The sequence below is a fragment of the Haliotis cracherodii genome, unplaced genomic scaffold (assembly GCF_022045235.1).
Source record: "Haliotis cracherodii isolate W230 unplaced genomic scaffold, xgHalCrac1.p SCAF_6, whole genome shotgun sequence".
Lineage (NCBI taxonomy): Eukaryota > Metazoa > Mollusca > Gastropoda > Lepetellida > Haliotidae > Haliotis > Haliotis cracherodii.
This window is the reverse complement of record NW_027266319.1, coordinates 12,876,711-12,897,727: the sequence shown is the minus strand read 5'-3', so window position 1 is coordinate 12,897,727 and position 21,017 is coordinate 12,876,711. Positions and strand designations below refer to the sequence as shown.

The 21,017-nt window shown below is 39.5% G+C and overlaps 1 protein-coding gene across 2 annotated transcripts in view; it reads left to right on the top strand.

The window, feature by feature from the left end:
- LOC139445537 (protein MON2 homolog) overlaps positions 1–21,017 on the top strand; it is a 162,653-nt gene that overhangs the window by 71,763 nt on the left and 69,873 nt on the right. For both annotated transcript variants that reach the window (XM_071226680.1, XM_071226679.1), the window contains exons 2-5: positions 11,696–11,761; positions 12,518–12,628; positions 17,352–17,527; positions 18,621–18,783. In XM_071226680.1, coding sequence (XP_071082781.1) covers positions 11,759–11,761; positions 12,518–12,628; positions 17,352–17,527; positions 18,621–18,783 — 453 coding nt within the window. In that variant the 5' untranslated portion in view covers positions 11,696–11,758. The remainder of the gene's footprint in view (positions 1–11,695; positions 11,762–12,517; positions 12,629–17,351; positions 17,528–18,620; positions 18,784–21,017) is intronic.

Here is a 21,017-nt window from a genome sequence, read left to right as displayed (position 1 = left end):
ATGAAGGGATTAATTGGCTCAGTCATTCATGGTTACGTCATGCTAGTGTCTCTTATTCACAGATGTGTAACAGTCCCACGAAGATCCGGGTAGAATAGGTCTTCAGCAACTCATGCTTGCCATAAAAGGCGACTATGCTTTTGGTAAGAGGCGACTAACGGGATCGGGTGGTCAGACTCGCTGACTCGGTTGGTGCATGTCATCGATCCCAATTGCGTGGATCAATGCTCATGATATCAATCACTGGATTGTCTGGTCCAGACTTGAATATTTACAGACCACCGTCATATAGCTGGATTATTGCTTAATGCGGCGTTAAACTACAAACAAGCAAACAAGCAAACAAAAGATGGGTAACAAAATTGTCATTAGTTTATAACAGTACCTGTGCAGTTAGATTGATTTCATAATGGACATTAGTCATTGGTGGTTCAGTGGTTAGAGCATTTCCTTGTCACGCTGATAGACAAATTGATACAAATATGGGAATCCCATTTCTGTTGTCACCAAATGGCATTGCTGGAATATTGCTGAAAAATGGTGTAAAACCCAACTTACTCATGAACTCGTGCCCGTAGAGTGGAAAGTCCGGGGTTAATCTCTGTCCGTGTCATACCAAAAGACGTTAACAAGATGGTACTTGCTGTTACCCTGTCTGGCGCTTGGCATTAAGGGGCTAAAATAAGCACTGGTCGGCTCGGAGTCAGTATACTGTGTCTGAATAGAGTATTCATGTTAAACTGTGGCATGGTATCTCAGTGAGCTAGCACTATAAATCAGCATCAGTCCGGACTAGTACAAGCAGCCACACACACACTCACACGTTCATGCACCTCGCTATATAATTGCAATCATTGGACGCGACGTTAAACCCCATTTCACCTCACCCCACCTCACCTCACCTCACCTCACCTCACCTCACCCAATGAACTTGTACATGTTAATCGATGCATTCCTCAGTGGAGAGTTGTATAAATGAGAGTGGTGTGAATCTTTGGTGTCCCACTAAATTGTTTGATAGGCATATACTGTGAAAAGCGACGTTTCGGTATAGATCCTTATACCGTTGTCAAGCAAGACTGAATGGGGGACATAGTGCAGAATATATATAGTAGGTGGGGGATTAACAGTAGAGGATTAACAGTAACAACAATAGTATACATGAGTCGGATAACATAGGTAGGTGTTAATCCCCCACCTACTATATATATTCTGCACTATGTCCCCCATTCAGTCTTGCTTGACAACGGTATAAGGATCTATACCGAAACGTCGCTTTTCACAGTATTAAAGAAGTTGTTATTCATAAAAATTGTGTCTATCTTGGTGTCCCACTGTGGACCATTTATGTCTGTGACTAGAAGACACGCCAATGCCCACTGCATTTATCATCATGATCGTGTAGGTGTGTAAAGACGTCACACAGATCATTTTCCGATGTTTCGTCATAACAGAATAATCTGTCATTGTGCAACAGTTGGTACATTTAGAGCAATAAAAGAAATCACTCACAAACACCAATACAATTCCTCTGTGACATTTTGTTGACATTAGTTCATGGTGCTGTTGCAAATTGAGTTTAATGAAACTAATAAGCGAAATGTCAGATGCTTTTTCAAATCATCTGAGTTGTCTATTTTAAAAAGCTATTAAGCTTGAAATTCTATGGCTTTGTTTATTCAAAAAGTATCACCTGTTTTTTTTTACGATCCATTTTGAAACTGATCTTATTTAGACACAATTGATTTCTTTCTCTTCTTTGAATTCCAGTGAGTTCATGTTTGATATGTAACACTTCTGGGGTAATTGATTCAACAGATTAAATTAAAAATTGAAACTGTATCACTGCTTCTTTTGGGATTTGAGGGCACTGGTAACTGTGCAGAGTTGTGTCCCTTGGGCATGCCAAGAACCTATCATTGTGGATTCCAACCCCGGTTCGCCCTGATTATGTTTCTAGGTTTGTCAGCACAATACCCATGAATCGTCCGTTTCACAAACGTGGTGAACATCTGAGACTTGCATCACTTAGGGGGCATGGGTGGCCCAGTGGTCTACGGTGCTGCGTTTTGCTGTGCAGAGTTGCATCCCTTGGGCATGCCAGAAACCTATGATTGTGGGGTCGAAACCTTGTTCCCCCCTTTTATGTTTCTAGGTTTGTCAGCACCATCCCCATGCTCGTGGGTTTCACCAAAGTTGTAAACGTCTGAGACCTGCATCACTTTGGGCTTTCCTCCCACATTAAGCTGACATAAAAATATTACACAGCATTAACTCAGTATTGTTTTTCGCCGTATTTAGCAATATTTCAGCAATATAACGGCAGAGGACACAAGAAATGGGCTTCACGCTTTGTACCCATGTCGGGAATCAAACCCAGGTCTTCGGCGTAACGAGCGAACGCTTTAACCACTAGGCTACCCGACCGCCCCTCATGTTTAGGCAGACACTGAACTGACTATATTGAACTGGTTTCTCAAATGTGCTTAACAAAATAGTTCCTGATATGACTGGCAGCAGTATAAGGCAAATTTTGTACACAATTAATCCTGCTCTACATTTTCCTTTTTTAGCTTGCACATTGTGTAAAAACGTGACAGGGAAGCCAGACACCTAACATGATAGGAGTTGACGCAGGTATTTTTGTCTGTCATACAGTAGTCGTTAATCATGTCTCATTTGTGCCACAAAGACGGGACAATTTGTCGGGAGTTTATTGTCATTTTCATTCATTGGTCTCAGGTGCCTATCTCCTTTGTTATTATCAGGAACCATTGTCCTTGTTGATTGACATGTTGTGAAGGACAATGGTGGACACCGCAAGAATTGCAGTTTACTGTGACTAACAATGTTCCTTACATAGGAGGCAGTGATTAATTACTCCGACAGTATATTGCAATCGTGCTTCCTATCAAGAAGAGATTAACATTCATAGAAATCTCTATGGAATACTTTGGTAATGAGTAGGATTTTCTGACATGAAGTATAATGTACCTACGTTAATTTTTATCTTATACGGGGGGATATCTGTCTGTCTGTCCCTCCGTCCGTCAGTTGTTTTTGTTGAGCTACAAATATCAGAGAAAGTTGAGGAATTTTTGGCATGAGATAACATTTTGAACCAAGTTGGGTAAGGATGTAGAAATTCAAAGCTAGAGGTGTTGGATGAATCTGACTGGAAAATTTAGCATTAAAAAAACACATCATCAAAAAAACTAGAATTTTATGGGCAAGAAAGTTGATTTGACATTTTTTAAGATTGTACTAACAGATTTAAAAATGATTTAGTGAGGCGCAGGTGGAAATAGGAAGTAACTCTGAGATAATGGAGGCTTTTATCTGATGATGTTTCAGGGTCGACATGGGAGATAACTGTGTGATGACTCTGTTTTGAGATCAGAGTTTTGCAAAAATGCAGGTGATAACACCATAACTGGCTTTGAGATCAAGATGGAAAGATTTAACACAGATGCAGATTCAAAGGGGAGATAACTTTCTGATAACTGGGTTTCAGATCAGCTTTGAAGGGTTTTATGAAGATGCAAATTGAAATGGGAGATAACATTTTTATGATATTGGGTTTTTTGATCGAAAAGGATTTTTTAAGGAGAAGTCGAACATGTAAGATACAAAATGATGTATTTGATCGTGTAAAGCTGATGTGACTGGAAGGTCGGAAGGTAATGAGGGCTGACAGTACTCACGTGTGGTAGATGAGGCATAATTTCTTCAATATGCCCCAGCTATGGTTGATGTGGGGACCACCCAAATTACTAGACCTTCACAATATTGAAAGTGGCATTTTTATTTTCACACTTGTAGAAACTGATATATTGATGACGAAAAAAAACATCATTTTATACTCAGTGGCAGTATGAAGTAATCAATAACCATTTGAGATGAAAAGACCCCTTGATTTTTATTGAAAACATGTGATGTAACCTTGTTTTTATTATTTCGTGGGGCGGTCGGGTAGCCTAGTGGTTAAAGTGTTCACTTGTAACGCTGAAGACCCGGGTTCGATTCCCAACATGGTTACAATGTGTGAAGCCCATTTCTGGTGTCCCCTGCCGTGATATTGCTGGAATAGTGCTACAAGTGGCATAAAACCATACTCACTCACTCACTCAATTTATTATTTCGTGGGAATGAGTTCATGTCATATTTGTCTTTCACTTTGCCAAATGTTTCATAACACTATTACAATATCAAACTCATAATCCTTTCAAAACATTCTTAGCAGATAAGCCCACCTCCATGGTAGAGCGTCCACCTGTAGAGCGGAAAGTCCAGGGTTTGATCTCCGACCTTGTCATACCTAAAGACGTTAAAAGATGATACTTGTTGTTACCCTGTCTGATACTCGGCATTGAGGGGCTATAACAAGGACTGGTTGGCTTGGAGTCAGTATACTGTGTCTGAGTGGGGTATTCATGTTAAACTGCGGCTTGGTATCTCAGTGTGCTAGCACTATAAATCGGCATCAGTCCGTACTAGTACAAACACGCACGCACGCACGCACGCACGCACGCACGCACGCACGCTATATTAGTGCAATAATCTTGAACGTGAAGTAAAACCTCACCACACATCACCTCACCTCACCTAAGCAGATAAATGAAATTTGGTTGTTTACAAGTTTAACAAATTGCTTGACCATGTTGACTGTATCCTGTAAGATCACATGCTATTGTCGAGGGGTATTAACAAGACACACTGAGGAGCAACATTGATGAGTGATAATAGCAACATCATCATTCTCGGATGTCAGTGACCCTATTGTTGAATGTAGAGCTCGGCTGATTACCTCTCTCTGTTTACAAAGTTATTTCCAAATTACACACACCTCTTGGCCGTAGTCATGAGTTGGAACAGTGGTCACCATGGAAATTTGATGAAATACATTCCGTTTTTTGTCTTTTCAAGGTTACCGTATTTGACGTAATAAGCGCCCAGGGTGCTCTCAAAATTAGAAATAGGGGCTCTTATTAGAATATCATTTTGGTGAAAGAAACAGAGTTGACAGATAAATTTCATGGTTTATGCTGACAGCCTGAAATGTTTATATACGACAGATACATTTTTCCACAATTTAATTGCCCATAATTACGGGTGCATATAACACATGTGTGCGTATTATACACGAATAAATAAGTCTTGTGTACATCGATCAATTGGAAGGGGTGCTAATTGGGATTGTTCACTTGCCAATATATTAGCAAATATCGCCGTGGGCGCTTATTAGAGCGGGGCGCTTATTACGCCGAATACTGTATGTTTAATTGGGAAGGGTTGAGACATTAATCCTTGCACTCTATTCAAAGATGACCTATTTGGCCCTATACTTTCAGCAGCATCTTCATTTGGAAACTGCTGTTGCTAGGGTTTCGCCCAGTTTGCACAAGATTTGAACTTCTGTAGGATATTCAGGCTTTCTGTCATGATATGCTCTCATTCTTCACATTTTTAAAATGTCAGAAAACATAAATACTCTTCAGTGAGGTGAATTGGGGTTTAAGGTCTCGTTCAAGACTATTGCAAGATTATGTTTCTAGGTTTGTCAGCACCATATCTGTGCTCTTGGGTTTCACCGAAGTGGTAAACGTCTGAGACCTGCATCACTTTGGGCTTTCCTCCCACATTAAGCTGACATGCTGTGATATAACTGGAATACTGTTAAAAGCGGCGTTAAACCCAACTCACTCACTCACTCCTTGCATTTAGATTCTAACCGAATGTTTCTGTCGGTATAAATCATGTCTGGTGAGCTACAGAATTTATGGCTCTTATTAAGCTGCTACTCAGTCAGTGTAGCAGTTTTGAACCATTAAACAGCCTTCCTACTTTTATGAGCAAAGTGGTCTAACATTACAAGATGGACATTTTAAACCCATTTTCGCAGCAATTCAGTTCTCTCTTAGTGTTAATATATGTGGCCAACAACACATAGCTATTATTATGATTCATGATTTTACAAAACCCGCTAACGTTTTCAAAATAAGTTTTTAAACATTATAATTGTGTTTTTTCATGTCTTCGTTTTCAAATGGATTCCACAAATATCAACTGTTTGACATTACTTGAGACAGGTTTGTCAATTTCAAAATATCTTTTTTTTCAGTTTTGTGGTCACTGCGGCCACAAATAATAGTGATTGACATTTCTAGTATGTTAAGAATCTAGTTCCCACAAAAACTCAACTATCATCCTGTTTCGAAAATCTGTTGATAATTGTTTTGCCCCTTTTTGAGTAATAAGCTATCAGATTGATTGCTCTGACTTTCTGGTAAAACCACCATTTTCCGAAAGTTTGCATGTTATTAACATCAATCTTGGCTTGTTTTTCGTCAAGTTCAAAATGATTTTTTGTCATTTTAGAAAATAATCCCTGTCCATTTTGCATCTTAGTGTACATCATCTTAAAATAAATGTCATGCTCTTGCAGCTGAATCTTGATTGAGAAGATGTAAAATGTTTTTGACAGTGAGCGTTTTCACATAAGAAACGTTACAAATTGCATGTCATTTTAAACAATACAGGTAAAAAGTGTTTTGTACTTTATTTCAAATGTAGCTTCGGAGCCATCATGTTAGACAACATTGCAAAACTTTCTCGGAGCTATTTCAAGTATTTTTAATGGTATGTATATAATGCCTACAGATCAGGGCATATTGTGAACGTTTTGCCGTCAGTGGATTTTCCAATATTTCCACTTCCCAATAACTATGTTTGATTGTGAGGAGTATATAGCCTGACATATGGCATCAATATTGATGAGTTTTATATCTGACCAGAGATGATGATCCCAATTCAATGACAGATTTAGTCGGAGTTGGTCTCTTGTGTAAAGGGATGGTGTGACCTTGATTGGTCTTTGTGAAGTGCACTTGTCATCTGTGTGCGGACGAATAGCTTTGAATTTACGAAGAAATGACAGATGCAATGTAGGCCATTATCACAGTGATATTGTAGGAACGATATTCATCAGAGAAGCTCTTGTTCTCAAAACCCATGAATACGAAAGGAATGTCCATCTCTCGTAGAACCGTGAAGATCTGGGTCAGAATGTATCTTCAGCAACCCATGGTTGTCGTTAGAGGCAACTGAAATGATAGGGTGGTCAGGCTATGTCATGATATCCCAATTGCGTGGATCGATGTTCATGATGTCAATTGGGATATGATGACATGCATCAACCAAGTCAATGAGCCTGACCACCTGATCCCGTTAGTCGCCTTTTACGACAAGCATAGTCGCCTTTTACGGCAAGCATGGGTAGCTGAAGACCTATTCTACCCCGCATCTTCACACGTACATATTAAACAGTGATGATTCCAGGTGCTCATGATTCATCGTTTATTTTTAATTTAAAAAAAATAATATATGGTTGTTAACATATGCTGATAAAACATAACATCCCAATGAGACACTAACGGACATGTTATTGATGACAACTGTAACGTTGCTTGACAGGCCCCTCATTTTTTTTGCAAATTGTTACCCAGTTTTTAAACGCTGAGACAGTACACTTCCTTTGAGAAATAAAAGACGAGTGGGGGTTGTCTATGGTACAATAAAACACTGCTGGAGGAATAGACCACGAGAGTCATGTACTCACAGTTTAACGACAACATCATGCACAGCCTCTTAAAGGACGTTGGTAAAATGTACAAGTTTTGGAAATAGTTACCTTAGTTTTAATGATGATGACTCCCTGAATAGAATCCGACCTCAGCAATTTTATGAACAGTTAAGTTTGGTATTGCCTGCATAAACTCCTCATGTTGATTATCCTTACCTTTTCTCTAATACCAATTGTTATATCTCTCCGTCTTTTTGATGTGATCGTTCGGCCACTACGTTTATCTGCGTACCCCAGCTATAATTATTGGGCACAATTTGCTAGACACTGCCCTCTTAAAAATAACGCTGTCCAATATATGACCTCATCAAGTTGCGAGTACATATTTGAATCTCTGGAAATGAGGTCATGATAGAACAATGTTTTATCGTGAAATAAACCACTCTTCGTTCTTCATTGCTCTTTGCAATTTATCGCATAGCTATCTAATGTGTTAATATAAAATATCAACGCCAGAGACTAACCAGTCTCAATTATTTCCCAAAACAGATTCCATTGGACGTAAAAAGCAAATTTGTGGAGGGAAATGATATGAATGAATCACTGAAAATCAGTGATGACACCAGGCGTTGACGATAAAGATGTGTGTCCTGCTCTACTGGACCCCATTTACATTGTTTAGAAAGATATCTTGGCAATTGATAATCATTTTGACAAAAATTATACCAAATCTCCATTGTACGATTCCAACCATATCAAAAGCATGTGTTTATGAATCACTATCAATTAGTGATACCAGGTGTTCCTTAAAAGGTGATCCCAACCCGCCTCACTGGTGGCACCATCACAAATACATGCAAAGGCAAGTCAATTGTTCACCTGAAAAAAACGTATGGTACAAGTCAAAATAGGGAAATGCATCAGACATCATTTTGGCCACAATGTGTAAAATTTGTAATGTTCCCCGACATAAAATATCTGCCCTAAAACAGTTTGAAAGCTTTACTGAGGCCTTGAATGTTTTAACCCAGATCGGGGCGGTCAGGTAGCCTAGTGGTTAAAGCGTTCCTTCATCACGCCGAAGACCCGGGTTCGATTCCCGACATGGGTACAAAGTGTGAAGCCCTTTTCTGGTGTCCCCCACCGTGATATTGCTAGAATATTGCTAAAAGCGGCATAAAACCACACTCACTCACTCACTGTAACCCAGATCAAACAACTTCAAGCAAGAAAGAACGTGCTCGACTGTACCTCAAAAGTTGTGAATGTTAGACACCAAAGCCTTGAGATGCTGGAATATCTTGTAGTTATTTTATTGTCACTCTGAAAACTCTGATATAAATAGGGGAGATAAGAGACAGTTTCAGTGGTCCTTTCAATTTCTTGCTCAGGTGTGTTTATCCATGGAAGGGAATTGGCTATTTGACCATGATTAAACGATATCAGATCATCAATATATCTGAAGCCTACATTAAACTACCTCGCCAAAGTGCTTGTTTTCTTTTTGCCAATTCGATCAGAAATTCTGACTCCTACGCAAAAAGAATCCGATAAGCAGGCAGGAGATCACAATTGGGGTCCCCCAAATTTCGCATGGACGTTCTCTCAGAGGACATCCATCCTTTCGCATATGATGCAGTCTCACTGGTCTCCTTTAGTTCCTGTTCAGGCGGGTAAATGAGTGGAAGGGAATTGACTATTTGATGGTTATTGAACAAAATCAGATCATCGATATCTGAAGCTTAGGTTAAACTTCTTGGCCAAATGACCTTGTTTTGACTCTGCCAATCCGAGCAGAACTTCGACTTATAGGCATAAAGAAAAAGATCAGCAAGAAGAGGGACGCAGTTGGTGCCCATGGGGATGCCTAAAATATCTTACCCCCAAGTTTTACACAGATGTTATCAATGAGAAGTCCAGCTTTTACCATTTTGTTTTCTCAGTAAATCTTCAGATGGCATTTGCTTTCATTTTCAAAATCTTGATCCTTTGACGATAGAGATGTAACTTTCATGTCTGGATGATACAGGGATAGAATTGATTGCAAAAACTGAGCATTAATGTAGACAGTTCAGTTCTCGAATAACATTTCGGGAAAAAACAATGGAACTTATAAAAACAGATTCATATCGGTGAGGTCGTATAGACTCAACATGATACCCCACGTTGTCATGCTGATCTGGCTCAAAAGTCATTTCATGAAAGTCTTCTGTCGGCATCTATTGTAATCCACTGTTCTGTTGGTTTGGGTGTCTGCCAAGAGAGCAGAAGGTCGGTGGTTCGATGCCCAGCCATATCGTACCAAAAGATTGCTGCAAGATTGTTGATGCCGTTTTTTATACCCCCGACAAAATGTCGGACGGACGGACGGAATCTTGGTTTAACTATATACCCCCGGCATTTTGTCAGGGGTATAACAATATTCCGTCTGTCCGTCCGAAAACTTTGTCCGCGCGATTTCTCTTAAACTATTCAGGGGATTCATCTCAAACTTAGTACATAGAATCTGTGTCATATGGAGGGGTGCAGTCAAAAGAAAAAATTGTTTTTATTAATTTTCCATTTTTTTATAATTTTTCAAACCCTAACGTCCATCTGAAAACTTTGTCCGCGCGATTTCTCTTAAACTATTCAGGGGATTCATCTCAAACTTAGTACATATAATCTGTGTCATATGGAGGAGTGCAGTCAAAAGAAAAAAAATGTTTTTATTAATTTTCCATTTTTTTATGAATTTTTCAAACCCTAAAGGCTAACCCTATCCTAGCTATTTAATTTGTAACTACTGACACACTAGGCGGGTCAGGGGTATTAGTGAGCCACGCTCACTTTTGCACTTGTTTAAACAATTATCATTCTCTCACTCATACCAAAAGATGTTGAAAGGTGGTCAGCAATTATAGGGATCCCATGTTATTGTATTCTGAACCTTATTTTTGACAAGCAAATATCACCAACCTTTCACTCTTGAAAGAAAGTTTCACCCTTTTGTTCCTTTTCTTAGAGTCCAGTCTGTGAAACTCTCACCCTTTTTAGGGGACACAGGTGGCCAGTCGTCTAAGGCGCCGCGATTCGCTGTGCAGAGTTGTGTCCCTTGGGCATGCCAGAAACCTATGATTGTGGATTCGAATCCTGGTCCGGCCCGACTATGTTTCTAGGTTTGTCAGCACCATACCCGTGCTCATGGGTTTCACCGAAGTGGTAAACGTCTGAGACCTGCATCACTTCGGGCTTTCCTCCCACATTAAGCTGACACGCCGTGATATAACTGGAATACTGTTAAAAGCGGCATTAAACCCAACTCACTCACTCACTCACTCACTCCATTTAGATCCTAACTGAATGTTCTGTCCTGTCAGTGAGATTCCCATTCATTTTCATGACATGGCATGCAAGTCTCATCCTTGTGTTCCTCTCCTTGGGAAGAAAGTTTCACCCTATTTTTCCTTTCCCTGGAGTCAAGTCGATGAGACTTCGTCTCCTTTTGTTTTCAAGCAAGTTTCACGCCCCACCTCTAAAAGTTTATGCAATGGAGACACTGCTAATACCGTATTCGACGTAATAAGCACCCCGCTCTAATAAGCGCCCACGGCGATATTAGTTAATATATTGGCTAGTGAACAATCGCAATTAGCACCCCTTCCGATTGATCAATGTACACAAGTTTTATTTATTCGTGTATAATACGCACTCGTGTGTTATATGCACCCTTAATTTTGGGCAATTAAATTCTGGAAAAATATATCTGTCGTATATAAACATTTTAGGCTGTCAGCATAAACCACGAAACTTATGTCGTTTTCTGTTGTTTTTTAACCAAAATATTATTCTAATAAGAGCCCCCTATTTCTAATTTTGAGAGCGCCCTGGGCGCTTATTACGTCAAATACGGTAATAATGTCTGAAAAGGACGCCATTGCAGAACGTGGCCCATTTATTATGCCTTCATTATGGAATGAGATATCACTGCAAAGTAATACGAAACATTGACATCCCAAACAGTGGAGTCAATCAGAGAATGACAAGAAAACAGTAAAATATGCTTTTATTACAGAGAAGGTTAGCAAACATTCAGTTTGTAAAAATCCTGAAAAGAATTATATTTCTTTCCAGGCTTTTTTGAAGAAAAGTTGGCTCCAACCTTACATGTTATTTGCAAGATGGCAGTCAAGATGAATGGTATGTATGACTTTATGTTAAGAATTGCCTATGATGTATTCTTAATACTAGCTGCCTAAAGCAAAGTCTTACGTAAGAAATCAAATGTTTTAAATGACCACATTTACTGTATTAGGCTATCAGGGTTTCATTAGCAGGTATCAAGTTGGCACAAGTTTATTAATAGAGACAAGTCTGTGTAATAAATGGTATCATTGCTTTCCCAACCCTGAATGATTATCCAAATGCCAAGAGGAAAATCTATGATCATTGTATCAATTCTAAGTATATGGATCATGTTTCGATCAGAAAATGATCAAGACGATGGAGCCATGATTTAAGGATTGATTTGAATGTTTTAATGTCTTTTCTCTTTTTTTTCAGAACTGGATCTTTGTCAACTTTATTGTGTTTCCTAACTGGGAACTTGTCATGATAACTTGTCAACTTGACTTTTATTTCAGCTCACACACACATACACACACATACATTTTATGTATTATTCAATATTGTGAGAGATCATACTGTTTTGTTGAATGTCATATAATTATGTATCATATGAATAAGTGGATTATATGTTTGTTTTATTGTTTGAAAATTTCCTTTAAAATTGACTTAAGATGAGCAAAAAGAAATATTCTAAAATTGACTCCTAGTTTCTGGGTACTTGTTTGAAAGGAAATTTTCTGACATTTTTAAATGAATACTTGAGTACTTATTTTCAGTGCTTAAGACACTGTTACTGTGTATAAATATGTAACACTATGTTCATCTTAGGTTTGTCAGCATCCCTATGCTGGTATGAGGAGTTGGGGAGCCGAGGCTGTCACAGCCTTAGTGAAAGCAGCGCTTATGTTCAAATATGAACCTCCACTGCATGGCAATCTTGTGAGTATATAAACTATTTTATCATATACATAGCAACGATACGACATATTTTGCATGTGGGATAGACCCATCTTCCCGAGGCAAGAGAGTTAACTGACTTTAAAAGTCCAGTTTCCACCCTTGCCGAACTAGGCTGGAATTACTGGGCTTGATTGTAGCGCCACCAGTGGCTATTACTAGTTATGTCCCTTCTAAGCCTCTCCTTTGGACCAATCAGATTTCACCTCACGTATCACTTGCGTTTGCTTCACACAAAATGGTGGCGCCCGTCAGGACAATCTGATTGATGATCAAGATCTATATTGTCATAAAACGGGTCTGACATCGTGAAATGCATCAAATCACGTGAGCACCTTGATTAAAGACATGAAAAGATTTGGAAAATATCTGCTGACAATGAGTTGGCGGTGCACATGCTTTGCAAATCCTGCAATCGACCGAAATCTGCACAACAGTTAACGAACAGGATTTCAATTTTGGTGCGCGAGTTTGATTTGACTATGCATAGACTCGTTAGTCCAGCCAAAATGTAACTACATAATACCAGCTTAGTTCGGCAAGGGCGGAAACTGGACTTTTATGGTCAGTTAACTCTCTTGCCTCGGGAAGATGGGATAGACCCAACATTGAGGCGGTCATATCACCAGGTTGATATGGCTTGTCAATGCATTTTGAATGGGTGACAAATATCAGACTGGGTGGTAACACATTAGAGTTACCTCCCTTGGTGTGTCGTCTGCTCAGATAGGTTACCCCTGACAATGTCTTGCAAAACAAGCTGAACATGTTTCTCCGGACATACACAGAATTTAGAGGTGTTTTGCGAATGGATACATTCTACAATTTGATGTTATGGTATATGATAAAAAGGTTGTTATATGGCAGTTTTCATGTCATACACAGACACGTGAAGATCCGGGGTAGAATAGGTCTCCAGCAACCCATGCTTGCCATAAAAGGCGACTATGATTGTCGTAAGAGGCAACTAACGGGATTGGGTGGTCAGGCTTGCTGACTTGGTTGATGCATGTCATCATATGCCAATTGCGTAGATTGATGCTCATGATGTCAATCACTGGATTGTCTGGTCCAGACTCCATTATTTACAGACTGCCATCCTATAGCTGGAATATTGCTGAGTGCGGGGTTAAACAATAAACAAACAAACAAACAAACATATCATACCTGATGTCAACCCAATCTGACATGTAATAAATTCTCAATATCAACCATAATCATGTGTAATAACTTTCCAATATTTGCGGGGGCGCGAGTGGCCCAGTCGTCTAAGGCACCGCAATTCGCTGTGCAGAGTTGCGTCCCTTGGACACGCCAGAAACCTATGATTGTGGGTTCGAATCCCTGTTCACCCCGATTATGTTTCTAGGTTTGTCAGCACCATACCCGTGCTCGTGGGTTTCACTGAAGTGCTAAACGTCTGAGACCTGCACCGCTTTGGGCTTTCCTCCCACATTAAGCTGACACGCCGCGATATAACTGGAATACTGTTAAAAGCGGCGTTAAACTCAACTCACTCACACTCACTCACTCCAATATTTGCACATTTGCATCTTAGAAATTCTCAGTGCTGAGTGGTCTATTGAAGTCAGTCTGTCGCAATGCTTACCATGTGTTTACATAGTTGAGACAACTGTGACATGATATCATCCATTGTTCATGAAATCACACATTGCTTATATAACATTATCTGAACAATTGTCTTCCTTCAGTGAAGTTTCTCTCTAGGGATGGCATTTCATATACCCTTTTGTATCTTCAGTTTCTCTTTTAAAATGTCAATGATTAATATACCAATCAAAAAAAAGTTACGTATCATGAATATATTTGGGAATATTTTCATGATATTGATGTCTTCACTAAAACAAAAACACCCGTGAAGATTCCAGGGTAGAATAGGTCTTCAGCAACCCATGCTTGCCATAAAAGGCGACTATGCTTGTCGTAAGAGGCGACTGACGGGATCGGGTGGTCAGGCTTGCTGACTTGGTTGATGTATGTCATCGATCCCAATTGTGTGGGCCGATGCTCATGATGTCAATCACTGGATTGTCTGGTCCAGACTTGATTATTTACAGACCGCCGTCATAAAGCTGGAATATTGCTGAGAGCGGCGTTAAACAAAAAAACAACCAACCAACTACAAAAAAAATACCCCCCAAAACATTCATGATCCCTTACATATTTTGTTCAGTATACATTGCATAACTTACTCAAAAATGGTAAGGGATCATGATTATATTTGGGAATATTTTTAATGAAATTGTTTGCTCAGTCTTTACTACAAAACATTATCCCCAAATATATTCATGATCCGTTACAAAATTTTGTTCAGTATATATAGAATAACTTCCTAATAACTAGGAATTATTGATTACGGCTTGGGATTAACACCATTCTTTCTTTCAAGCCAGATAATCCAAAACTGCTTGTAATTTTTGGGTTATTGTATAAATATACAATGTCACTAAAACAAACAACCCGTACTCACTTAGTTTGAGAAGGTACAAGAATTGATTCCCTATTTAAGTCAGTGTCGCTCACACTACAAGGTAAATCAACTGGTGTAAACGTACTGGTGTTTGTTTGAAAGCAGTATCATAATATATATTCACACTTTTTAGTTTTATCTGGGGACTTTTACTCAAGTTCGTGGATTTGTTTCCTTGAATGCATTTTGGTGGGTTTAGAAAATTTATGTATAACTGGAATTTTATGAAGATATGTATAATTTTACTTTGTGTATGTACACAGAAATGATAAAAAAGATCAGTTTTAGCTAGGCTGCTCGTCTTATTTTTGACTGGTTATTAGAACGCATCTTTCATACAATCCATGGGTGGCTCAGAAAAGGGATCATGGTCAAAGGGAGATAACCATGTAAATCTTATCATTTCCCAAAAAGCGTTCCAGCTTTTAATTTATCAAGTATAGACATATTATTTTCATAATCACCATTTTTCAGTGCAAGTGGATAGTAGTAATGTGTACCTTTTGCTTTTTCATCAACTTTGAAAATATTTCAAGTTAAATGCTAACTTTAAGATTCGTTAGAAAAGCTTTTGAAGCACCAGTAAAATCTTGCATTCGTGGACAAGCAATAAAATAAATATATTGAAAATTTTCTTATCTCTCAGTTATTTTTAAAATAGGAATTTTAGAGTAATCATAATTGTTTTAGTAAAGGGTGAAATAGGTTTTTGTCCCACTGGAAATGTCACATTTTAAAGTTAGAGAAAACTTTGAAATTTTTCAGACATTAGATCATAGGTAACCATTTTTTCTGTCCAGTTTTCATACACATGAACACGTCTGATAACTTTCATATCAAAGTCTTAAATTAGGCAATCCTGTTGGCCAAAAGGTGTCCATCTCATACCTCATCCATTACATATCCTTGATTATAAAACCAGTGCCCATGTGCACGAAATGATCTTAGAACTGAGACAGTGCCTCAACATAAGCCATCTTCCCGAACTAGGCTGGTATTAAGGAGTTATATTTTGGCTGGACTAAAATGTCTATGCATAGTCCAATCAAAATACCGTAACAAAATTGACATCTGGTTCATAAACTGCCATGCAGATTTAAATTGAATGCAGAACTAGGCTTGTATTAAGGAATTATATTTTGGCTGGACTAAAATGTCTATGCATAGTCCAATCAAAATACCGTAACAAAATTGACATCTGGTTCGTAAACTGCCATACAGATTTAGATTGAATGCAGGATCTGCAAAGCAGGTGCACCGTCACCTTGGCGTCAACAGATATTTTCCAAATATTTTCATGTTTTCAATCAAGGCGTTCACGTTATTTGATTGTATTGTCATCCACGTATTATGATATATATAATATCATCATGATACGGTATATATCAGCAACCATGTATCATGATATGGCTCATGTATATAATATTAAGGCTGCGTGGTATTACCAGTACAGTAAACTACGGTTATAACAAATTCAAAGGCATCACTAATTTTAGTTCGTTATAACCGTAGTTTGTTATAAGCATATATACAGCATAACTACAGAAAATTTTAGGGGAAAAAAACTAAGTTCGTTATATCTGTCAGTTGCTTATAAGCGTGTTCATTATAAACATAGTTTACTGTATATCTGTTCCATGATACCTATCACAATATCATTTTTTAATGTGCGGTAATCGGGTGATTTCAAATAGCGATTATTATCATGTGTCTAATGTTATACACTTGCCAAATACATGTAAATGTTGCCGGTGGCACGGGTGGCCCAGTTGTCTAAGGCTCCGCGATTCGCTGTGCAGAGTTGCATCCCTTGGACACGCCAGAAACCTATGATTGTGGGTTCGAATCCCGGTTCACCCCGACTATGTTTCTAGGTTTGTCAGCACCATACCCGTGCTCGTGGGTTTCACCGAAGTGGTAATCGTCTGAGACCTGCATCACTTTGGGCTTTCCTCCCACATTAAGCTGACATGCCGTGATATAACTGGAATACTGTTAAAAGCGGTGTTAAACCCAACTCACTCACTCGAAATGCTTCAGTAATTCCAAAATGGGACACTGACACCTCTCTGTGGCTCTCGCTTCCAAAATCATCATTCTCATTAACAGCAACCGAGTCAGCCACCTTTTTGCCAAATATAAATAAATTTGTATTTTATCATACTACTTGTTTTGTTGTCGTTGCACAAAATGTTAATTTGATATATGTTGCAGAAGCTGCAGTCCACCATCATGGCGCCCCTCCAAGAGTTGTCCGTCATCAATCAGGGCGACGTCAGACAGAAACAGCTGGAGTGTGTCCATCAGATCCTTCACAACAATGGCGACACGCTGTCCCACGGCTGGCCTCTTATCCTGGGCGTCATCGGTGCCGTCAACAACCAGCAGGGGTAGGTCACTCCAGGGCTCACTTGCACAAAGCGATCTTAGCGCTAAGACTATCGTAGGCCTATGTTAAAGTATGGGAGTTACGATCATCTTAGCGCTAAGATCGCTTTGTGCAAGTGGGCCCAGGTAAGAATAGGCCCCCCGATACCAGTGTTTCCCAATATTTATGTTTATGTAGGAACTGACTTCCATATCTTTTGCATTTTATGGAAGCATAAATGTTAAACCCAGTGCGTATTCTGTGTAGCTTGGTCACCCAATTAAATGTCATGGAATCAATAACTGTTTATCAATACCTCCATGAACACCCATAATTGTTTGCCTTTGTTTATCATGGCATAATTGAACCTGTTTATGCTTTTGGTTCCCTGAAGATGGCAATGACAAGGTAGCTGTAATTGTCACAGAAATATGTTTCCCTGAAAATAGTGTCTTTGTTTCTTGTTAACTCAATTTGTTACATGTCTCTGGGGGTTGGTCACGATTTTTAGGACTGAATATCTGTGCTAACCACTTAACCTTCGTTCTCATGATTTAAAAGCCCATTCAGCTCATGAAATCTTGTACACCCTGCTAGTGGTTGGTTGGTTTGTTGTTTAACGCCGCACTCAGCAATATTCCAGCCATATGACGGCGGTCTGTGAATAATCAAGTCTGGGCCACATAATCCAGTGATCAATATCATGAGCATCGATCCACGCAATTATTGGGATCGATGACATGCATCAACCAAGTCAGCGAGCCTGACCACTCGATCCCGTTAGTCGCCTCTTACTACAAGCATGGGTTGCTGAAGACCTATTCTACCCCAGATCTTCGAGGGTCTGGTTGTAAGAGGTCGACCAAATGGTTTGAGTTGCCAGTCTCAGTAGGGTGGTTGATTGTGTGTCCTTGTACGGGAATGGATTGTTGCTCACGATATCAATCACTGGATTGTCTGGTCCTATTTACAGGTTCTTGACATATAGGTAGAATATTGCTGTGTGTTGTGTCAAACAACAAACAAACAAACAAGCAATTTCAAATAGCAACTTTACAATATAATCATGTGTCATACATAATGTTTCATACATTTTTGTGTGTGTTTGGTTTCAGGGAGAAGCTGGTTCAAATGGCGTTCCAGTCTCTCCAACTCGTTGTGACGGACTTCCTGCCCATAATCCCAAGCATCTATCTGCAGGTGTGTGTGGACGTTGCCGCCAAGTTTGGTCTACAGAACCAGGAACTCAACGTCAGTCTCACCGCCATCGGGTTGCTGGTATGTGGATTTTGTAAAACTTTTTATCTCAGAATGAGTGAGTGAGTGAGTATGGTTTTACGCCGCCGCTTTTAGCAACATTCCAGCAATATCACGGCAGGGGGACACCAGAAATGGGCTTGATACAATGTACCCATGTTTGGAATCGAACCCGGGTCTTCGGCGTGACGAGCGAACACTTTAATCACTAGGCTACCCGACCGCCCCTATCTCAGAATGAGTTAGGATCCATTATCTCTATGTTTGTAAAAACATGTTGATTGACTTGTTAGCTCACCTGAACTTTCAGTCTGTTCACATGGTACAACTAGTTGTATGAATTAAATTATGTAATTTGGCATTCTCACTGTGACAAGTCGATACAATTTGGATCTGGTTAGGTCCTGGACTATGCCTAGAAATACAGTGTTTGAGTTCATCGTTTCAACTTTGAAACCTGGCTTTCGAATAAGGTTTTGTGACTCACAAGCAGTACTGAATAATTAACATTGTGCAACGACAGTGGTCATGCTGCCCTTGCACCCACCACTGACTTTACAGTTTAACTGAGAACCGTATTCGACGTAATAAGCGCCCCGCTCTAATAAGCGCCCACGACGATATTTGTTAATATAATGGCTAGTGAACAATCCCAATTAGCACCCATTCTTGAATTAAATTCTTGAAAAATAAATCTGTCGTCTAAAAACATTTCAGGCTGTCAGCATAAACCACGAAATTTGCGATCTCTCAACTCCTTTTCTATATCACCAAAATAATATTCTAATAAGAGCCCCCTAATTTCTAATTTTGAAAGTGCCCTGGGCGCTTATTATGTTGAATACGGTATTGCTTTTTCTTTCTCATGGTGGAAAAATGTTTGCAAGTATAAAACTGGCTTGAAAAGTAGACAGTGGTTAATGTAGTCCAACATAGTGCTTATCTCTGAATGTTTTTTTAATTGGCTGCAAACACACTTGTCGCTTGTTCTATGTCATACAACTCATGTCTTAGTTGCAAGTTCGCATGATGCAATGTTGTATACAACAGGAGGGGCACGGGTGGCCCAGTCGTCTAAGGCGCCGCAATTCGCTGTGCAGAGTTGCGTCCCTTGGGCACACCAGAAACCTATGATTGTGGGTTCGAATCCCGGTTCGCCCCGATGATGTTTCTAGGTTTGTCAGCACCATATCCGTGCTCGTGGGTTCACCGAAGTGGTAAACGTCTAAGACCTGCATCACTTTGGGCTTTCCTCCTTCAACTGGAATACTGTTAAAAGCTGCGTTAAACCAAACTCACTTGTATGCAACAAGTTTTATGGAACTAGTTGTACTGTGTGAATGCCCATTTAGGTACACATTTGTGACATCTGCTCTAAAACTGCAATCCCGAGAAAGTAATAACTTTGCAAGGGGATGATTCCAGTTATAGAGTCTCTGAAAAGAGCTATCAGTTCAGAGCTCTTTTAGAGTGAGGGATTCAATCCCATCCACGTCGTACCAAACTACAGTAAGGATGGCATACAAAAAGACCTTAAAAGATGGTACTTGTTGTTACCCTGTCTGGCACTCGGCATTAAGGGGATAAAAGAAGGACTGGTCGGCGCAGAGTCAGTATGCTGTGTCTGAGTGGGGTAGCCATGTTAAACTGTGGCATGGTATTTCAGTGGCCAATAGTCTGGACTTGTACAAGCATACACACACAAATGCATGTCTTTGTGTAAGTGCCATGACCCTGAGGCCAGGTGTTTTATATTTTTCGGATTACGGACTCGCCGACTCTAATTTTTGAGAAAATGTTTAAAAAAATCAAATCAGATTTCCATTTTTTTCCCCCACGATAGCCACGTAGTCAGTTATTTTATTTGTTATCATCACCTTTTAATAAAAAAACATATGAATTTACCGTTGTAAACTAGTAAAGAGATTGTTGATCTCGAAGCCGAACATGAATAGCCTCCCTTGACAATTGTCTGTGTTGTAAGTGGTAGAATTTTTATTGTTACAAGGGGCTTTATCGTCACAAATGGCAGTCTTTTGAGCACAGAATATGTTCATAAAGTATGCCATTCTGCATTAAAAAAAATGTATCTGGCTTTTTTGTACTCCCAACAAAATGTCGGGGGTATATAGTTATACCAAGGTTCCATCCGTCCGTCCGTCCGTCCGTCTTTCTATCTGTCTGTCCGTCCATCTGTCCGTCTGTCCATCCAAAAACTTTGTCCGCGCGATTTCTCTTAAACTATTTAGGGGATT